At 44.7% G+C, this 16,499-nt stretch overlaps 1 protein-coding gene across 2 annotated transcripts in view; it reads right to left on the bottom strand.

Moving 5' to 3' along the window:
* The window catches only part of prkg1b (protein kinase cGMP-dependent 1b), a 722,012-nt gene that overhangs the window by 115,369 nt on the left and 590,144 nt on the right, over nucleotides 1–16,499 (bottom strand). For both annotated transcript variants that reach the window (XM_078223608.1, XM_078223609.1), the window contains exon 8: nucleotides 7,215–7,280. In XM_078223608.1, the coding sequence (XP_078079734.1) occupies nucleotides 7,215–7,280 (66 nt within the window). The remainder of the gene's footprint in view (nucleotides 1–7,214; nucleotides 7,281–16,499) is intronic.

The raw sequence follows: 16,499 nt of genomic DNA, 5'->3' as shown, positions 1-16,499 counted from the left end.
TGATACACTTTTTAATCTCATTGTTTATGTTGGGCCAGTGAAACACTTCACTTGTTTTCCTTAGACTCAGCTCAATTCCTTGATGGTCGATATGGATATTTTGCAGCATCTCTTTCCTCATCTCATTAGACTCTAGTTCCTTTGTATAAGATGCCACCTTGGGCAATCACTTCATCCTTGCTTGCCCAATACTCTCTCATAGCAATAGGTGTGCCCTTGTTTCAGGCCATCAATTCATCACTGCTTCCTGCAACACTTGGAGAGTTGCATCTCATTGTGCTGTTTGCTCTGAGCAAGACACTTGTCTGTCAGATTCAATGTCTCTGCTGGGTTGATGACCATGTCATGCTATTGCTCCTCCTTGTATCTGGAAGCTTTCACATTCTGTATTATCATCAGCAATTATCTTCAAAGAGATTGTCGCTCTTGACAGCATGTCAATGATGTACATCAGCTTCCCCTGCTTGTACTTCACTTCCAAGTCGCATCATTTGTAGACATTTTGAAGCAGATAGAAGCGGTTTGAGAAGATAGAGCCTTGAAGTTCCAATAGAGGGGCAACTGAATCAACTGCCTCTCCACTCAAATATTCTTACCTTAAAATCCAGGTGATAAAGTTTATTTTGTTAGTCATAAGTAGGCATACATTCACACTGCAATGAAGTTACTGTGAAAATCCCCGAGTCACCACACTCCGGCGCCTGCTCGGGTACACTGAGGAAGAACTTAGCATGGTCAATGCACCTAACCAGCACATCTCTGGACTGTGGGAGGAAACCGGAGCACCTGGAGGAAACCCACGTAGACACGGGGAGAACGTGCAAACTCCACACAGACAGTGACCCAAGCCGGGAATCGAACCCGGGTCCCTGGCGCTGTGAGGCAGCAGTGCTAGCCACTGTCTGACTCAGGCCGGCAGAGATCTGGGTAGTGCAATGCATCCCCGGGGCCTAATATCAAGGGCTGTAGAGTTACAGGGTAAGGAAGTTACGCCTCTCCTGTACTGCACTAAGTCCATTTTAACTTTAATGCACTGAGGTGGCCTTTAAAAAAATGGCACCCCGATCTTTAAAAAATGAAGTTGCTGGCAGGGAGGGCTCAGATGTCGTGGGACCCACCCCCTCAAGATTTCTGCACTCTGTTCCTGACAGTATGGTGGAGAAAGCTGCCGTTTCCTGTCAGCCGCCGCACTCTGTGAAGAAAAGGTCAAATGTCGCCCAAAGATTGACATCGGATTGACATGATTCTGGCTAGCCTATGACCACATTGCACAAAGACATTTCTTCCAACAGATTCTCGCATATATAAATCCCGTGGTGGCAAGAGCAGGTCTGAAGCTAGGAATTCTGCAGTGAGTAACTCATCCCCGACTCCCCAAAGCCTCACCTCACCCAGAAGACACAAGAATGATGGAATAGTCTCTGCTTGTCTGGATGGGTGTGGCTCAAACAACACTCAAGAACTCGACTGAGAACCAAGCAGCCCACTTGATTGGCACCCCACTCATCAACTTAAACATCTATTGCCTTCACCAGTCTCGCATAGTAACAGGAATGTGCACCATTTACAATTTGCACGGCAGCATATCATCACACAACAAACATGGGCTCAGGCATACATTAAATATAGACACTGGATGTTGAAACTGACAATCCTGTGGCTCAGTGGGTGCACAGACAGATCAGAGACATACAGGCCAGGCAAGTCCTAGTCCCAGGCCTCAGGAGGAGTGCAGAGGAACCAAGTTGATCGCAGAATATCTAAGCCACACCAGAAAAATCCACCAGGATCCCTGTTCTCAATCTCAGAGCCAATTGTGGAAGGTTACATGGAGGTGATGGCCTAGTGGTATTATCACTAGACTATTAATCCAGAAACTCAGCTAATGTTCTGGGGACCAGGGTTCGAATCTCACCATGACAGAAGGTAGAATTTGAATTCAGTAAATAAATCTGGAATTCAGAATCTACCATGAAACCATTGTTGATTGTCGGAAAAACCCACCTGGTTCACTAATGTCCTTTAGGAAAGGAAATAAATAGGGGAGCTATAAAATATATGGCAGAACCATCAGGAGCATAGACAAACAGAGAGATCTGGAAGTAGAGGTCCACAGATCCTTAAAAGTGGCAGCACAGGTGGAAAAGGTGGTGAGGAAAGCATATGGCATGCTTGCCTTCATCGGCCAGGGCATCGAGTATAAAAGTTAGCAAATTCTGTTTCAGTTATATAAAACTTTGGTTTGGCCATATTTGGAATGCTGTGTCCATTCTGGTCACCACGCTCTGTGGTGAACCATCGTTGGTTCCCACTGGATAGTACTGAGCCAGGACTGGCCAGTACTACAAGGGTGTATATATGTTACTGTTGGATTGTACTACTGTTGCTGTTGGGTTAGGGTGGGGTTGTTACACCTGTGTTTGTTACTGTTGTGGCACATCCCAGTCGGGCTCCGCCTCCTGGGAGAGGTATAAGAGTCCCTGCTCTGGCCGGGACCCCTTCAGTCTGGGATAGTGTACTAAAGTTCTGATAGCTTCATTATTGGTTAATAAAAGCCTTCTTTTACTGAAGCTTCGAGCCTCATGTCCAAATTGATGTGCATCACGCTCCCAGAAGGACGTGGATGCTTTGGAGGGAGAACAGAAAAGGTTGACCAGGATGTTGCCTGGTATGGAGGGTATTAGGTACGAGGAGAGATTGAATAAACTGGGATTGTTCTCCCTGGAAAGACGGAGGCTGAGGGGCGACCTGATAGAAGTTGATAAAATTATGAGGGGTGTAGATGAGGTGAACAGTTGGAAGCTTTTTCCCAAGACAGAAATGAGAATCACAAGGGGGCACAAGTTCAAGATAAGGGGGGAAAGGTTCAGTGGAGATGTGCGGGAGAAGTTTTTTACACAGAGGGTGGTGGGGGCCTGGAATGCACTGCCAAGTGAGATGGTTGAGGCAGATACGTTAGCGACATTTAAGACTGATTTGGATAGACACATGAATAGACGGGGAATAGAGTGATATAAGCGGTTGATCTAGATAGGACAACGTGATTGGCACAGGCTTGGAAGGCCGAAGGGCCTGTTCCTGTGCTGTACTGTTCTTTGAAATCTGTCATCCTTACCTGGTCTGGCCTACATGTGATTCTAAGTCCGCAGCAATGTGGTTGACTCTCAACCGCCCTCTGAAATGGCCTACCAAGCCATTCAGTTCAAGATCGACTAGGGATGGGCAATAAATGCTGGCCCAGCCTGTGACGCCCATGTCCCACGAATGAATAAAATAAATTACATGTTCGGTGAGCACTGGGCAAGTGGCTGAGCTGAGAGGATCTCCCAGGAATAGAACAAAGAACAAAGAACAGTACAGCACAGGAAACAGGCCCTTCGGCCCTCCAAGCCTGTGCCGCTCCTTGGTCCAACTAGACCAATCGTTTGTATCCCTCCATTCCCAGGCTGCTCATGTGACTATCCAGGTAAGTCTTAAACGATGTCAGCGTGCCTGCCTCCACCACCCTACTTGGCAGCGCATTCCAGGCCCCCACCACCCTATGTGTAAAAAACGTCCCTCTGATGTCTGAGTTATACTTCGCCCCTCTCAGCTTGAGCCCGTGACCCCTCGTGATCGTCACCTCCGACCTGGGAAAAAGCTTCCCACTGTTCACCCTATCTATACCCTTCATAATCTTGTATACCTCTATTAGATCTCCCCTCATTCTCCGTCTTTCCAAGGAGAACAACCCCAGTCTACCCAATCTCTCCTCATAGCTAAGACCCTCCATACCAGGCAACATCCTGGTAAACCTTCTCTGCACTCTCTCCAATGCCTCCACGTCCTTCTGGTAGTGCGGCGACCAGAACTGGACGCAGTACTCCAAATGTGGCCTAACCAGCGTTCTATACAGCTGCATCATCAGACTCCAGCTTTTATACTCTATACCCCGTCCTATAAAGGCAAGCATACCATATGCCTTCTTCACCACCTTCTCCACCTGTGTTGCCACCTTCAAGGATTTGTGGACTTGCACACCTAGGTCCCTCTGTGTTTCTATACTCCTGATGACTCTGCCATTTATTGTATAGAACAGTACACAGAGGCTGAGAACACTAACAGCAATGTATGGACCTGATCGGAGAGAACTTCGAACAAGGATTGTGTAAGGTGGTGATTAGGGAAATAAGTCAATTGATATACATTCTGTACAGGCAGCAAATGTGAATATTGAAAACACGAATCTTATGAAAAAAACAGTGGTGTTAGTATAATTAGCCAGGTGATGATCATTTGGGATTGAATACTAATGCGCTGTACTGTGGAGTGGTTGAACTTGGATTCTCTGATGTGATTTGCAATTCATGGCTCACAAGCACACTGAGGTTGTAAGACATGCCACAGGGTAGCCAGGGGATTCAATAGGGAGAGCAAACAGAGAAAAGATCATCTACTGTTAAACCACAGCTTCAGGAGCTAAACAACAAAAACAGGTTACCAACCAAATAATAGGTACTGACCAGAACAGGTCAGCGGACAGGTATAGACCAGAACAGGTGAGTAACCAGAACAGGTCAGCGGACAGGTATAGACCAGAACAGGTTACTGACCAGAACAGGTCAGTAACCAGAAAAGACTACAAACTGAAAAAGATCACCGACCAGAAAGGGTCACCGACCAGAAAGGATCAGCATACAGGATACAGACTAGACCAGGATATAGGCAAGAACTGGACACAGACTGGAGCAAAATACAGACCAGCATAGATCAAAATTCAGGGGATTGATGAGAACAGATTCCAGAACTGCACAGAAAAGAATAACATCCGAGTTGAACACAGCAGACCCCGTGAGGAACTGACCTATCTGCATCTGCAGCCGGGAAACCTTGAATTTGGGGGACATATATTTTACTCAAAATGATGCACTTGTGGCTGCTTGAGGTGGTCTCACTGGGCTGTAAGATTATTCTATATTAAAGTCTGTCACATCCTGGACACAAGAGGGACTAAAACAAGGCTTACATATTCTGGAGATATTCTATCCAGCATACAGGTGCTGGTGACTCCTGTAAATGGTTTGAATATGTTGATATTGTCCAAAATATCGAGAGGTCAGAGGTGGTTGCTTGAGCTACTTTACTTCCCAACAAGGGGACACAGAGAAACTGTCAAAGCACTTAATTAGCTTAATCTCATATCTGCCCTGGAGGACATGAGATAAACTGCACCACTTTCTCCATCATTTTTTATAGTCTGACTTGTCTTTTTTTTGCATTAATTTATTTGAGACAATTTCTAACTGTGAAGCTGACATCCTGCATTTTTCTGAGCTTCCAGTTGAGGAACCTGGATCTCAGGGATACTCCTTGGCAGTCTTGTTTTGAGGACTGACTACTCAAGTTATTGCTTTGTCCCATTTGTGGCCTGTATTGCTGGCTTGTTCTCGAGTAGCAACGCACGAGTAGATGATGTATTTCAGTAGGATGTCAAGGCCTTAGAGAGGGAGCAGTGGAGATTTACTTCAACAGTAAGGGGGGTCATGTGGAATAACAGCTATGTGGAGAGATGAAATGTCCTGGGTTTGCTGCCTTTAGAGCAGAGAAGTATAGAGAGATGTAATTGAGGTGGCTGAAATTATAAAGTGTAGAGTAGATTTGGCAAAATAGCTTATTCTGTCAAAAGGGTTGGTAAGCAGCGGACACAGGATAATTGTCCAAACAATGAGATGGAAGATGAGGAGATTTTGTTTTTCAATGCAGCAAGTTAAAATCTTGAATTTATTTTTATCCATTTTATTCATTCACTAATTGCCCTCTAACTGAGAGTCAACCACATTCCTGTGAATCTGGAGTCACATGTAAGCCAGACCAGGTAAGGACGGCAGATTTCCTTCCCTGAAGGATTTTAGTGAACCAGATGGGTTTTTTTCAACAATGCTCACCATTAGATATTTAATTGCACATTTTTGTTGAATTCAAAATTGACTATCTGCTGTGGTGGGATTCAAACAGGGGTCCCCAGAGAATTACCCTGGGTCTCTGGGATTACTAGTACAGGGACAATACCACCACCACCATCCCCTCCCCGTGGATGCACCAACTGAAAGGATGGTAGATGCAGATTCAACAGTTACTTTCAAAAAGGAACTGGAGAAATCTGTGAAAAGGAAAAAAGAATGCAGAGGTACGGGAAAAGAGCAGGAAAGTATGACTAACGGAGAAATCTTTCAAAGTGTTAGCACGGGATTGATGGGCCAAAACACCTCCTTCTGTGCTTGCTGATTAGTGGTAGTTCCAAGAGGCCACATTCTAACATTCCCAAAATGAAGATGCATCGTCCTGATGAATTGACCTGAGGTGATTGGCCCTTCACAATACCAGTTGTGATTTCCACACCCTGTTCATCATCTGAGTCCAATATGGACATTTACTGCCTGCCACTTTGTCTTTAAACCTGTTGGAATTCACTTTAAACACATCTAAACATAGCACAATCACAACATCAGCTCCCTGAAGATAGAAATGATTCAAAATACCAAACTGTGACAGCAAGAAAATACATTTCTCGGACTAGATTTAGCGATTTAATTTTGAACTGTGCCTCCCAAGTCACTCTACTGAGATTACCTGGCTCAAGCTGAAATTTTACCTGACCTTTGCGAACATGACAGCTAGAATTTAGCTAGAATTCCCAATCCCTTTGTTAGTGAATAATGACTTTGTCACAGATGTAAATTCAGTTCTACACACAAAGTAAAATGTCAATATTTGTTTTGGAACCAATTACAACAACAAACTATTCAGCAAATCTGTCAAACCTTTTGTTTTCTGAATCAAGTGCCGTTGTTACAATTAACGAGTGGCAACTTTTCTCGGAGGATTAAGATTGTCAGAGCTACAATCCCCACAGCTCATATACTCCGTGTCTGCCACAGCTCAGAGTACATGGACCCCCCTGAATGGTAATCTGACCAGGGTGGTGACACACCTATTGTAGAAAACACACAATTTTCATTCCAACAATGATTGCCCTCGATTGCATCTTGTCCTGTTCTCCCCGAGAAGGGACATTCTTCATCTACCCCCAACTGGTATTTCGCACATTTGGTGAGCATTTGTGTGTGTCATGTTGCCATACTAAACGTAATAATGCATCGAGATGTTACAGTCTTAGATAGACCTTGGCTGATGCAGATATAGAGATGTGGAAGTGATAAGATTAGTTTACTCACTCTCTGTCAATCACTAGACAGGTCACTGTTTCAGCTGCAATGACATTGGCGGTCCTCACATCCTCTCTGTAAAAGAAAACAGAAGTACCATGTAAACTGAGGCTGCAGGCACCATTAGACTTCCTGGCACCTAGGACAATATGGGGTAGCTTTACATTTCATACAATCATAGAATCCTTACAATGCAGAAGGCCATTTGGCCCATCGAGTCTGCGCTGACAACAATCCAACCAGGCCCCATCCCTGTAACCCCACGTATTTACCCTGCTATTCCCCTGAGGGGCAATCCACCTAACTCGCATACCTTTGGAGTGTGGGAGGAAACCGGAACACCAGGAGGAAACCCACGCAGACACGGGGAGAACATGCAAACTCTGTACAGTCACCCAAGGCTAGAATTGAACCTGGGCCCTTGGCACTCTGAGGCAGCAGTGCTAACTATTTATACAGCAGCAGGAAATCTGCTGGATATTGGATCTGCCACATGTTATGCAAACTGTGATACAGAAAGAATATCGGGCTGTGTAACCAGAGGGAGGGCAATATTAGAGTGTCACACCCACAACTGTTGAATAGCTCCAAATGAGTGACAGTAGCTGACATACTGTTAACAACATTCAGTTCAGAAAGCTGTCTGTGAAAGGTCTGGAGCCATTCATCTCCTTAAACTAACATGAGGCCATTGCCCGCCTGATGGAAAGCAGACAAGCAAGCAGTTAAAATTGCCCTCGGATTTTACTGCCAGGGTTGCAGGACTCAGGCCACCAGACGATACCTGCCAAAGTCAACTCAGTAAGAGTTTTAACAACACCAGGTTAAAGTCCAACAGGTTTATTTGGTAGCAAATGCCATTTGCTACCAAATAAACCTGTTGGACTTTAACCTGGTGTTGTTAAAACTCTTACTGTGTTTACCCCAGTCCAACGCCGGCATCTCCACATCAAAGTCAACTCAAGCAGCAGGACATAGCAGTCAGCAGGCTGCCTCCATCGCTGCTGTGGATCAGGCCTGTGCCCAGACATAGGGTACGAAAAATGAATGCACAATGGTGGCACGGGTGTTCATACACTGTATATACTATTCACTATTGTAAATGTATTTTGCATTTATCCCTCTCCCTCTGCACGTCTCAAGTAATCAATGGATAATCGATGTGATCCAAGGCCCAATCATTCATTCAGGGGTCCAATTTAAAAAAAAATCTTTCCTGGGATGTGGGCAACACAGGCTAGGCCAGCACTTTACTGCCTATCCCCAATTGCCCCTGAGAAGATGGTGGTGAGCTGCCTTCATGATCCACTGCGGTCCATATGGTGTAGATACAACCACAATGCTGTTAAGGGAGTAGTTCCAGGATTTTGACACATCTCTGAATGAGTGACATTATCAATTACATTAATTCTGCAGCAGGTAGCATTTATTTACACATCGGAGACATTAATAAAGGCATTTATGATGTCTGAACAATACATCTGTGACCCTTGGATATCAGGCAGACAATATTTGGCTTCAGAAGAATTGCTTATCAAGGTTAGTGATTACCCTGATGCTGTTGCACTGAAGTGAGTAGTTTGAGGATCTGACAAGCAGTTGGTGTGCTGAATGTTAGAATATTTTCACCTGATGCACATTGCAATGGTTTATTTTATGACAAGTGAGTTTTTGTGAAAAGTGACATGCATCACCAAGTATCACCAGGCTTTCATGCCTCCCTGCTGCATGTTTTGTCTCTGTGTTTAAGACTGAGTATTATTACTTTCTTACTTCCCACTCGCTCCAATGCGTAACACCGAGCGATGGAATTCAGCCACACTCGGTGAGGTTAGGATTGTCTGCTGGAGAGGATGAGTGTGTGCTGTCACGCCTGGGTGCTCATCCTCATGTAGCCATCTACTTCCCTCTGAGGATCTTACCTGGCTCCTAAGAGGCTGCTTAGCTGAGCAATCCTTCATGGAATCCTTCTGTGAAGGCACAGTATGCAACTCCATATGGAATTCATTACATAACTGTGCACTAATTGACTGAGGGTAGGTAGAAAGGATTGGCCTCTGTGAGCTGTCGAGGACTGTCATGCTATAAAAGTGATGTTTTGACACATCCACTGAGTCCTCAGCAGGATCTATGAAGGCAAGAAGCTGCTAATGAGTGCTCTGTCAATAGTGACTGGGCCACCTTCCTCCCGATTGCCAAGGCAATGCAGGACATAGGCTCGGCATACATCCAACCAATGCAGGGTCAGGAACATTTGTCACCAATCAAACAATGGCCCTCCTGAGCCTTTTCCGTAAGGGCAACGTGAACATAACTTGCAGCTTTGGGTGCATGTTGTCGAGTAACAGGTCACTGCATCCTGGTGTCCAATGGCATATTGGGGATCAGTATCGCGATGCAGCCTCTGTATTATTTATATGAGAACTGGCAATGGGAAGACTGGTGCTGTCCAGATGTAGTTCTGGTTTCAGACGGTCAATGCTAACCATCAATGAGTGTTTTAGCGCTACCTTGCCAAGCCACGGTCATACTGGCATGAGTACATCCGTGTACAAAACGGCATTTCAGCTGTTTGAAGGCAGCCATGCTCACTGACTTGTTTAAGAGATTGAACAATGTGCTAAAGGATGTGTGCTAGTGCAGCTCACATTCCACAGTGACCGCATGTTCCCAAGGCCATGACACACTCTGAGGATGGCCCCATCAATAGGGGTGAAGGTGACTTATGCTGCCTCCGTGATCATTGTGAAATTGATGATCTTTTGTAACATACGGACGCTGACAATGAAGGTTTGTTCTGCATCGAAGCCTGAAGTGTCAATTGTGAAATTTTCACCTTATTCCTCTTGAAATTTTGTAGCTGAGAGGTTGTCATGAGCAGTCTGCCACATTGTGCCCACACAATGACATTTTCATGCGGCTCACCTGAATCCTCGCCCTCATCAGACTCAGTCCCTTCAAAGTCCCCCTCATCTAAGGAGACTTGTAGCTCCTCAATGTCTCCCTTTGGCAACACATCCCCTTATGCCTTAGGTCACCTTGCACACCATATTGTACATGACCATTACTTGCCAGAGAGGTCTTCCCCACCCAAAACCAGGACCAAGACTGTGTGCCATGCAGAGCCTTCTAACTTGGCTTGTACGGCCCTAAACAAACTCCTCACTATCCCTTTCCACCTGGCCTTAGCCCCAAAACTGTCTCTTCAATATTCCCCTGACAGTGTGGCCTCAGTCCCCGGACAGTCTGTTCAATATTCCTCTGACAGTTGTCAGTGCTGAAAATGTAGTGACTTTTAGAAGACTTGTTAGAAACACAGTGTGATTTCTATGTGTGTATTGTTTGATGTTGTTACAGTTCTTGTCTTTAATAACGTGCCTATGTGCTTTGCACTGTATGGCAATAAAAATAAATAAATAACAGCATGGTGTCTTGCAATGCAGTGGTAGTGCCCCTCCCTCTGGACCAGAAGCTCCAGGTTCAAGTCCAATATGAGGTCTTGTTGGGATGGAAGGCGCATTCTTAATCAGCTCGAGAATCCTTCCACCACTATTCCCCCAAAAGGGAAAAACAGTATTGGTGTGAAGATACGCTAAACGAAAAAAAAAAGTGGCATCAGCCCCAGGATGGTCACTGACTCCTCCTTGGATATTCTTATAACTCTTGCCCCAAGACAGCCTTTCACTACTCCCATCTGTTCCTCGACCCCACCCGCCCCAGTCCCATCTCTGTCCCACCCCTTTCATTTCTCCCCCACTCCTGTTTTTGTCTCCCCCTTCCCTCTTGTCTGTGCGGATTTCTTCCTGGTGGTCCGGTTTCCTCCCACAGTCCAAAGATGTGCAGGTTAGCTGGATTGGCCATGCTAAATTGTCCTTTAATTTCTAAAGATGTGTAGCTTAGATAGGTTAGCCATGGTGAATGTGCAGGGTTATAGGGATAGGGTGAGGGACAGAGCCTGGGTAAAACACATTCTGTCAGAGTCGGTGCAGACTCAATGGGCTGAATTAACTCCTTCTGCACTGTAGGATTCGATGATATGCCACCAAATCCTGCCTCTGTCTTCTCCCTCCCCTCATCCTGTCTTCATCTCACCCGTCCCCTCTCATGTTCCACACCCCCCTCCACCTCGTCCTGCCTCTGTCTCGACCCGGATCCCATGTGTTCAGCTCCTTTGCATTTCAGATTTGGGAAATACATCCTTGCCTATCTCTTCAATAGTTTCAGAAACGCTCAACGAATCAGCGCCGCCTATTTGTCACATAACTGCGTAACTGCATTGTGTGTGGCTGTACAAGGCATTCCATCCTCCGAGGCCTTTATCAAGAGAGTGAACATCCTTTTGACAAATCTTTTCTTTCAAGAGTTGCACAAACACTTGAGAATGAGGGGAGTCTGTTTAAAATGGATCATGACCGTCAAGCAGAGTAACAGCAGTTGCAGACAAAATGTCAAGCAGCTCTTTTTTGATGCTGATGGTGTCTCTTTAAGGACACGGCTCTCCACACACCTCCGCTGCTTTTTGTGAAGGCGGGGGGCAGGGGATTGACGTGTTGGAAAATAATTCTCACTGATTTCCCGTCGCCAGAGGGACCAGTTGATATTAATGAAAGTTTGCAACTTTGTAAAAGGAGACCATCGCTGGAATTCTATCACCCTGCCTGCCACAGGAAGTGGAGCGGGCGAGGGGCGGACAATGGGAAGGTCCGTTGACCTCGGGCGGGATTTTACGGTCTCGGGTCGAGGGAGGCCATAAAATCCCGCCCTATTTTTTCCCATTATAACATTGAGCAACAAGTTATAGATAATATCTTTTCCATAGTGAGGGTGAAACCACAATTTGCGGTCAATTTTTGTTCTTAGATACAATGATAAACAGAATATTTATAACACATAATAAGAAACACAGATCCCTGGTTAGCATGATGCAATAATTGAGGAAATCATTAAAACTTCAATTATGTAAATACATTTTAAAAATTCGAAACTCTTATGCTATTATGTTTTAAACACACATTAGTAATTTAACATTCAGTCTTGTTGTTAAATGGCTTTACCATCAAGTGAGGTCTACTGAAAGCAAAATATTTTAGTTGACATCTCATGAACTTAAATCAGTCTTATAAGCTTCCCAAAAATATTTAACCTCTTGGCTTGGGGTTTCTGAATTTATTTATCGGTGTGTTTTAATCCAAAAGTATCTCATCTCCTTTTGCCAACAACTGTACTTACATTGAAAAAGATCTAAATTAAGTTTAAAACTCAAGGCGTGCTTCATTTACAAGAAATTCAGGTACAGTTGAGCTTAACAGATGAAATTTAAGGAAAGTAAAGTCACTAACTCAGTTATCTCCCCATCTGTATCTTCATCACTGCATTCTGAGGAAGAGTTCTCGAACTCTGTTTCAGTGTCTGTGTCGTTCATATTTCTCTAGAAGTTGTTGTCTTCCACTAGGCTCCACATAAAACCCTCTCAGCTTTTAAACGGCCAACTGCAGTATCCTGTTCATTGGAAAGAGCCTGGCCTATGTCCAGAGCACCTCCAGGCTCAACAAGCAACAGGACACCAGGAGTTACAACTGCTGAGGGAGGCAAGAACTCGATACCACAAGGGGCTTTCCGAAAAGTACACCGTCTGTCAGAAATGTCCGTTTGCCGTTCATCGCTGGGAGCCTCGCTTTTACCCAGGGCTGCTGTTTCTATCTATGTCAGCAGTTACAAACGCTTGCCACTGCTTTTGTACCGTATTGTTTCACTGTGATGGGATACTTCCAACTTGGCTCTTGTGTAGTCCACTGCACCTGTTTATTAACACGTTTGTCTCCAGGACAACATTGTGTCTACTCATCAAATTGCCCTTGACATGAAACAAATGTCACCTGCCTAGAAAGACTTTAATCATCGATGATCACTCTTACTCCATGCAGAGCTATGACACAAAGCACAACATCTTGGAATGGGATCAATAATAGGGTGAAATGAATCATTAAAACACAACCCATAAGTGGATATCCCTGCAAGTGCTGCCAAATGGGCTGGAATATCGAATGCTTATTCAGGGATCAATATTTTACTTTTTCTACTGAGTCATGATTAAAGAAATAATAGTTCACGGAAACCCTCGTTTCAACTTCAACATTGAAAACACTGCAGATCAGCTTTCTATACATGGGGGAGTGAATTCCTGCAACCAAACAACAGTCCACCACAATGGCAGCCTGGCCATCAAGCAACTGATGTAAGATGGCGGCCTGGATCTTCATACTCGCCCTTTGGACTGCTCAACATTAACCTTGCATGTGGTCTTTCCTCAGCTGTCAGCCATTCAATTATTTACTGAGTGCCTCAACATGCAGCCACTCGGTAACCAAGACCTTCCCATTCATAACCAACTCTGTTCCTGGATGCTGGCCAGCTCTTTTCACTGAATGCCTACTGTGCAGAAGGGGGCCTTTCGGCCCATCAAATCTACACTGACTCCCTTACAGAGTATCTTACCCAGGCCCTCTCCCCCGCCATATCCCCATAACTTCAAACATTTACCATGGTTAATCCATCTCACCTATACAGACTGAAATGTGGTGTACATTGCGCCCAAATTAATGGGACAGGCAATTGCGTACACTCATCTCCTGAAAAAGCAAAAGTGCTTTTATCACCCAGTGCTGGAGGGAGATAATTAACCAAGGTCAAGCTATATTCTCTTAACACATTGCTCATTAGAAGGAAGCAGCTCCTAAAATATACGTGTAAATAGCTCCCCTTGGCTTTCTGCGTAGTCAGGGGCTGCAGTTACCTTTTTAAGTAGCTAATGTCTACAATTAGATTGCAGCTTTCACTGGAGCATCAAAGCATAAGGAAGACCCAAAAAAAGATCAGTATTTTATTGTAAGAATGTGCAGCCGGGGTTGTGATGAACAAACACATCTGCAGTCTATTTGCTGTGATCCCTAATTCTGCTCAAACACTTTCCACGGTGAATGCAAACAAAATAAAAAGCGTCTATTAGTATGAAGGTGCAGGGGCAGTGTGATTTCTTATTGAAGCAAGTGGCTTGCTCCATATGAAGGATAATCTGAGAAAGATTCAAACTTCTATCAAAGTGGTTATTGTACAGGGGTTAGGCCCCAGAGAGCATTACTATTGGATCGATGCCTTTCCATTGTAAACCATTGAAGGGTTGAAGCAAATGTGGTGGTGGTGGTGGTGGTGGTGGTGGGGGGGGGGGGGGGGGGGGGGGGGGGGGGGGGGGGGGTGATGGGGAAAAGTTAGAACATACTTTCTCAATGAATTCATTGGATTGGATTGGATTTGATTTATTATTGTTGCATGCATTGGAATACAGTGAAAAGTATTATTTCGTGCGCGCTATACAGACAAAGCATACCGATCATAGAGTACATAGAGTAGGAAAGGAGGGTGCAGAATATGGTGTTACAGTAATAGCTAGAGTGTAGAGAAAGATCAGCTTAATATAAGTTAGCTCCTTTGAAAAGACTGATGGCAGCAGGGAAGAAACTGTTGTTGCATCGGTTGGTATGTGATCTCAGACTTTTGTATCTTTTCCCCGATGGAAGAAGATGGAAGAGAGAATGTCCAGGGTGTGTGGGGTCCTTGATTATGCTGGCTGCTTTTCCAAGGCAGCGGGAAGTGTATGCGGGAATTTCATGAATAAAGATGAGCTGAAAGCCTCCTTGTCCATAATTGTCTGATAATCCAATTAAATTTTGGTGCTAGGCCCTAATTAAAAGTACTACAGAATTATATAATCTTACAGACTGAAATGTGGTGTCCAAATTAAAGGCCTCAAATGAAGGCACTCTTAAAGGAAGTGTGGGTCTCAGATCGGGCTGCATCACTGTAGCACTGACTCTCAGCCAGTTCCCCAGTGTCATTTCAGGACTAGGGGGTTGGGGCGTGGGGGAGGGGGAGGGGGGGGGAGGCGTGGATTTAGATTGCAAAAGGGGAAGATCATTTCAGTCAGGGTCTGGCGGTCCTCAGCAACCCCCGAAGATGGACCTCTTACCTCTGAAAGCACTGGGATATATTCAGAATACTGGCTGAAAACAAATAATATTTGAAGTTAGCTTGATAATTATTTGGAAATTACTGTTCAAGAGATTGAGGCCAGCAGCTCTTGCCAGGGGTATTATGAATCATAGCGTACTTCAGCAGTAGACTGTTTGTAAATATTGACATATTTATGATGTTTTAATTTAACCAGTAAAAGAATGTACAATATTGGCTATTTCAGCATCGACAAATTGACCAAATATAGAGCCTTTAATGTAGAAAAGCAATTCAATGTGCTTCTCTGAACTGTAATTGGAAACAAGTGGACACTGAACCAGAGAAAGAGATATTAGGAGCGACTGAAATGTGGTCATGGAGGTCAGTTTTAAGGAGAGAGAGAGAGAGATTCAAGAGATTCAGGGAGGGCATTCCAAAGTGTGGGGAGTGTGGGATTCAGAGAGGCCGGAGATCGAGGAATGCAGAGTTCATAGAGGACTATAGAGCCAAGGGAAGCGACAGAGAAAGGGAGGGTGAGGCCACGAAGTGATTTATATCCTCCAGCCATAGATGGCGCTGCAGATAATTCGCCAACAAGAGGGTGTAAATACAGAGTGGTACAGGTCATGTACCCATCAATCCGGAACCCCTCAGTGCATAAAAGATGGGCACTGGTATTTGTGATAGATAACAGTGACAGGAAGTACAAGGACAACTCAGTCTTGTGCTCTGATGAAGGGTCATCCAGACTCGAAACGTTGGCTCGATTCTCTCCCCACAGATGCTGTCAGACCTGCTGAGATTTTCCAGCAATTTCTGTTTTTGTTTCAGATTCCAGTATCCGCAGTATTTGGCCTTCAACTCGGTTTTGTGTTGGGAGTTGGAACAAGACATAACACCCACAAACATAAGCTTAAGACTTAGTGAGCAGAGCAATGGGCTTGCAATGAAATCTTACATTTCTTTTAATATCACATGTGCTGAAATCAGTTTTTTGGAAGTTCTCACTTCATTGTCATAAAGAAAAATGACTTATTTGCTCACTTGCCCTGAGTGTCCTGTGTATTCGATGGGTTTTGGCCTCATCAGTGTCTGGTGAAAGACAGTTGGAGCAGCAAACTTTATTACTGAGACAGTAAAGCGACATTACATGCACAAAATGGTTTTGTGTGAAATGTTTGGGATGGAGGCACCTTGGTCTCAGACTGAAGGCAAGCTTTGGCAGCCTAGATGAAAGAATGCTAAATCAAGGCTTCCCTGGTATCCACTAACCCACTAACTACTGAT

The sequence above is a fragment of the Mustelus asterias genome, chromosome 11 (genome assembly GCF_964213995.1).
Source record: "Mustelus asterias chromosome 11, sMusAst1.hap1.1, whole genome shotgun sequence".
Lineage (NCBI taxonomy): Eukaryota > Metazoa > Chordata > Chondrichthyes > Carcharhiniformes > Triakidae > Mustelus > Mustelus asterias.
This window is presented reverse-complemented; position numbering and strand designations above follow the sequence as displayed.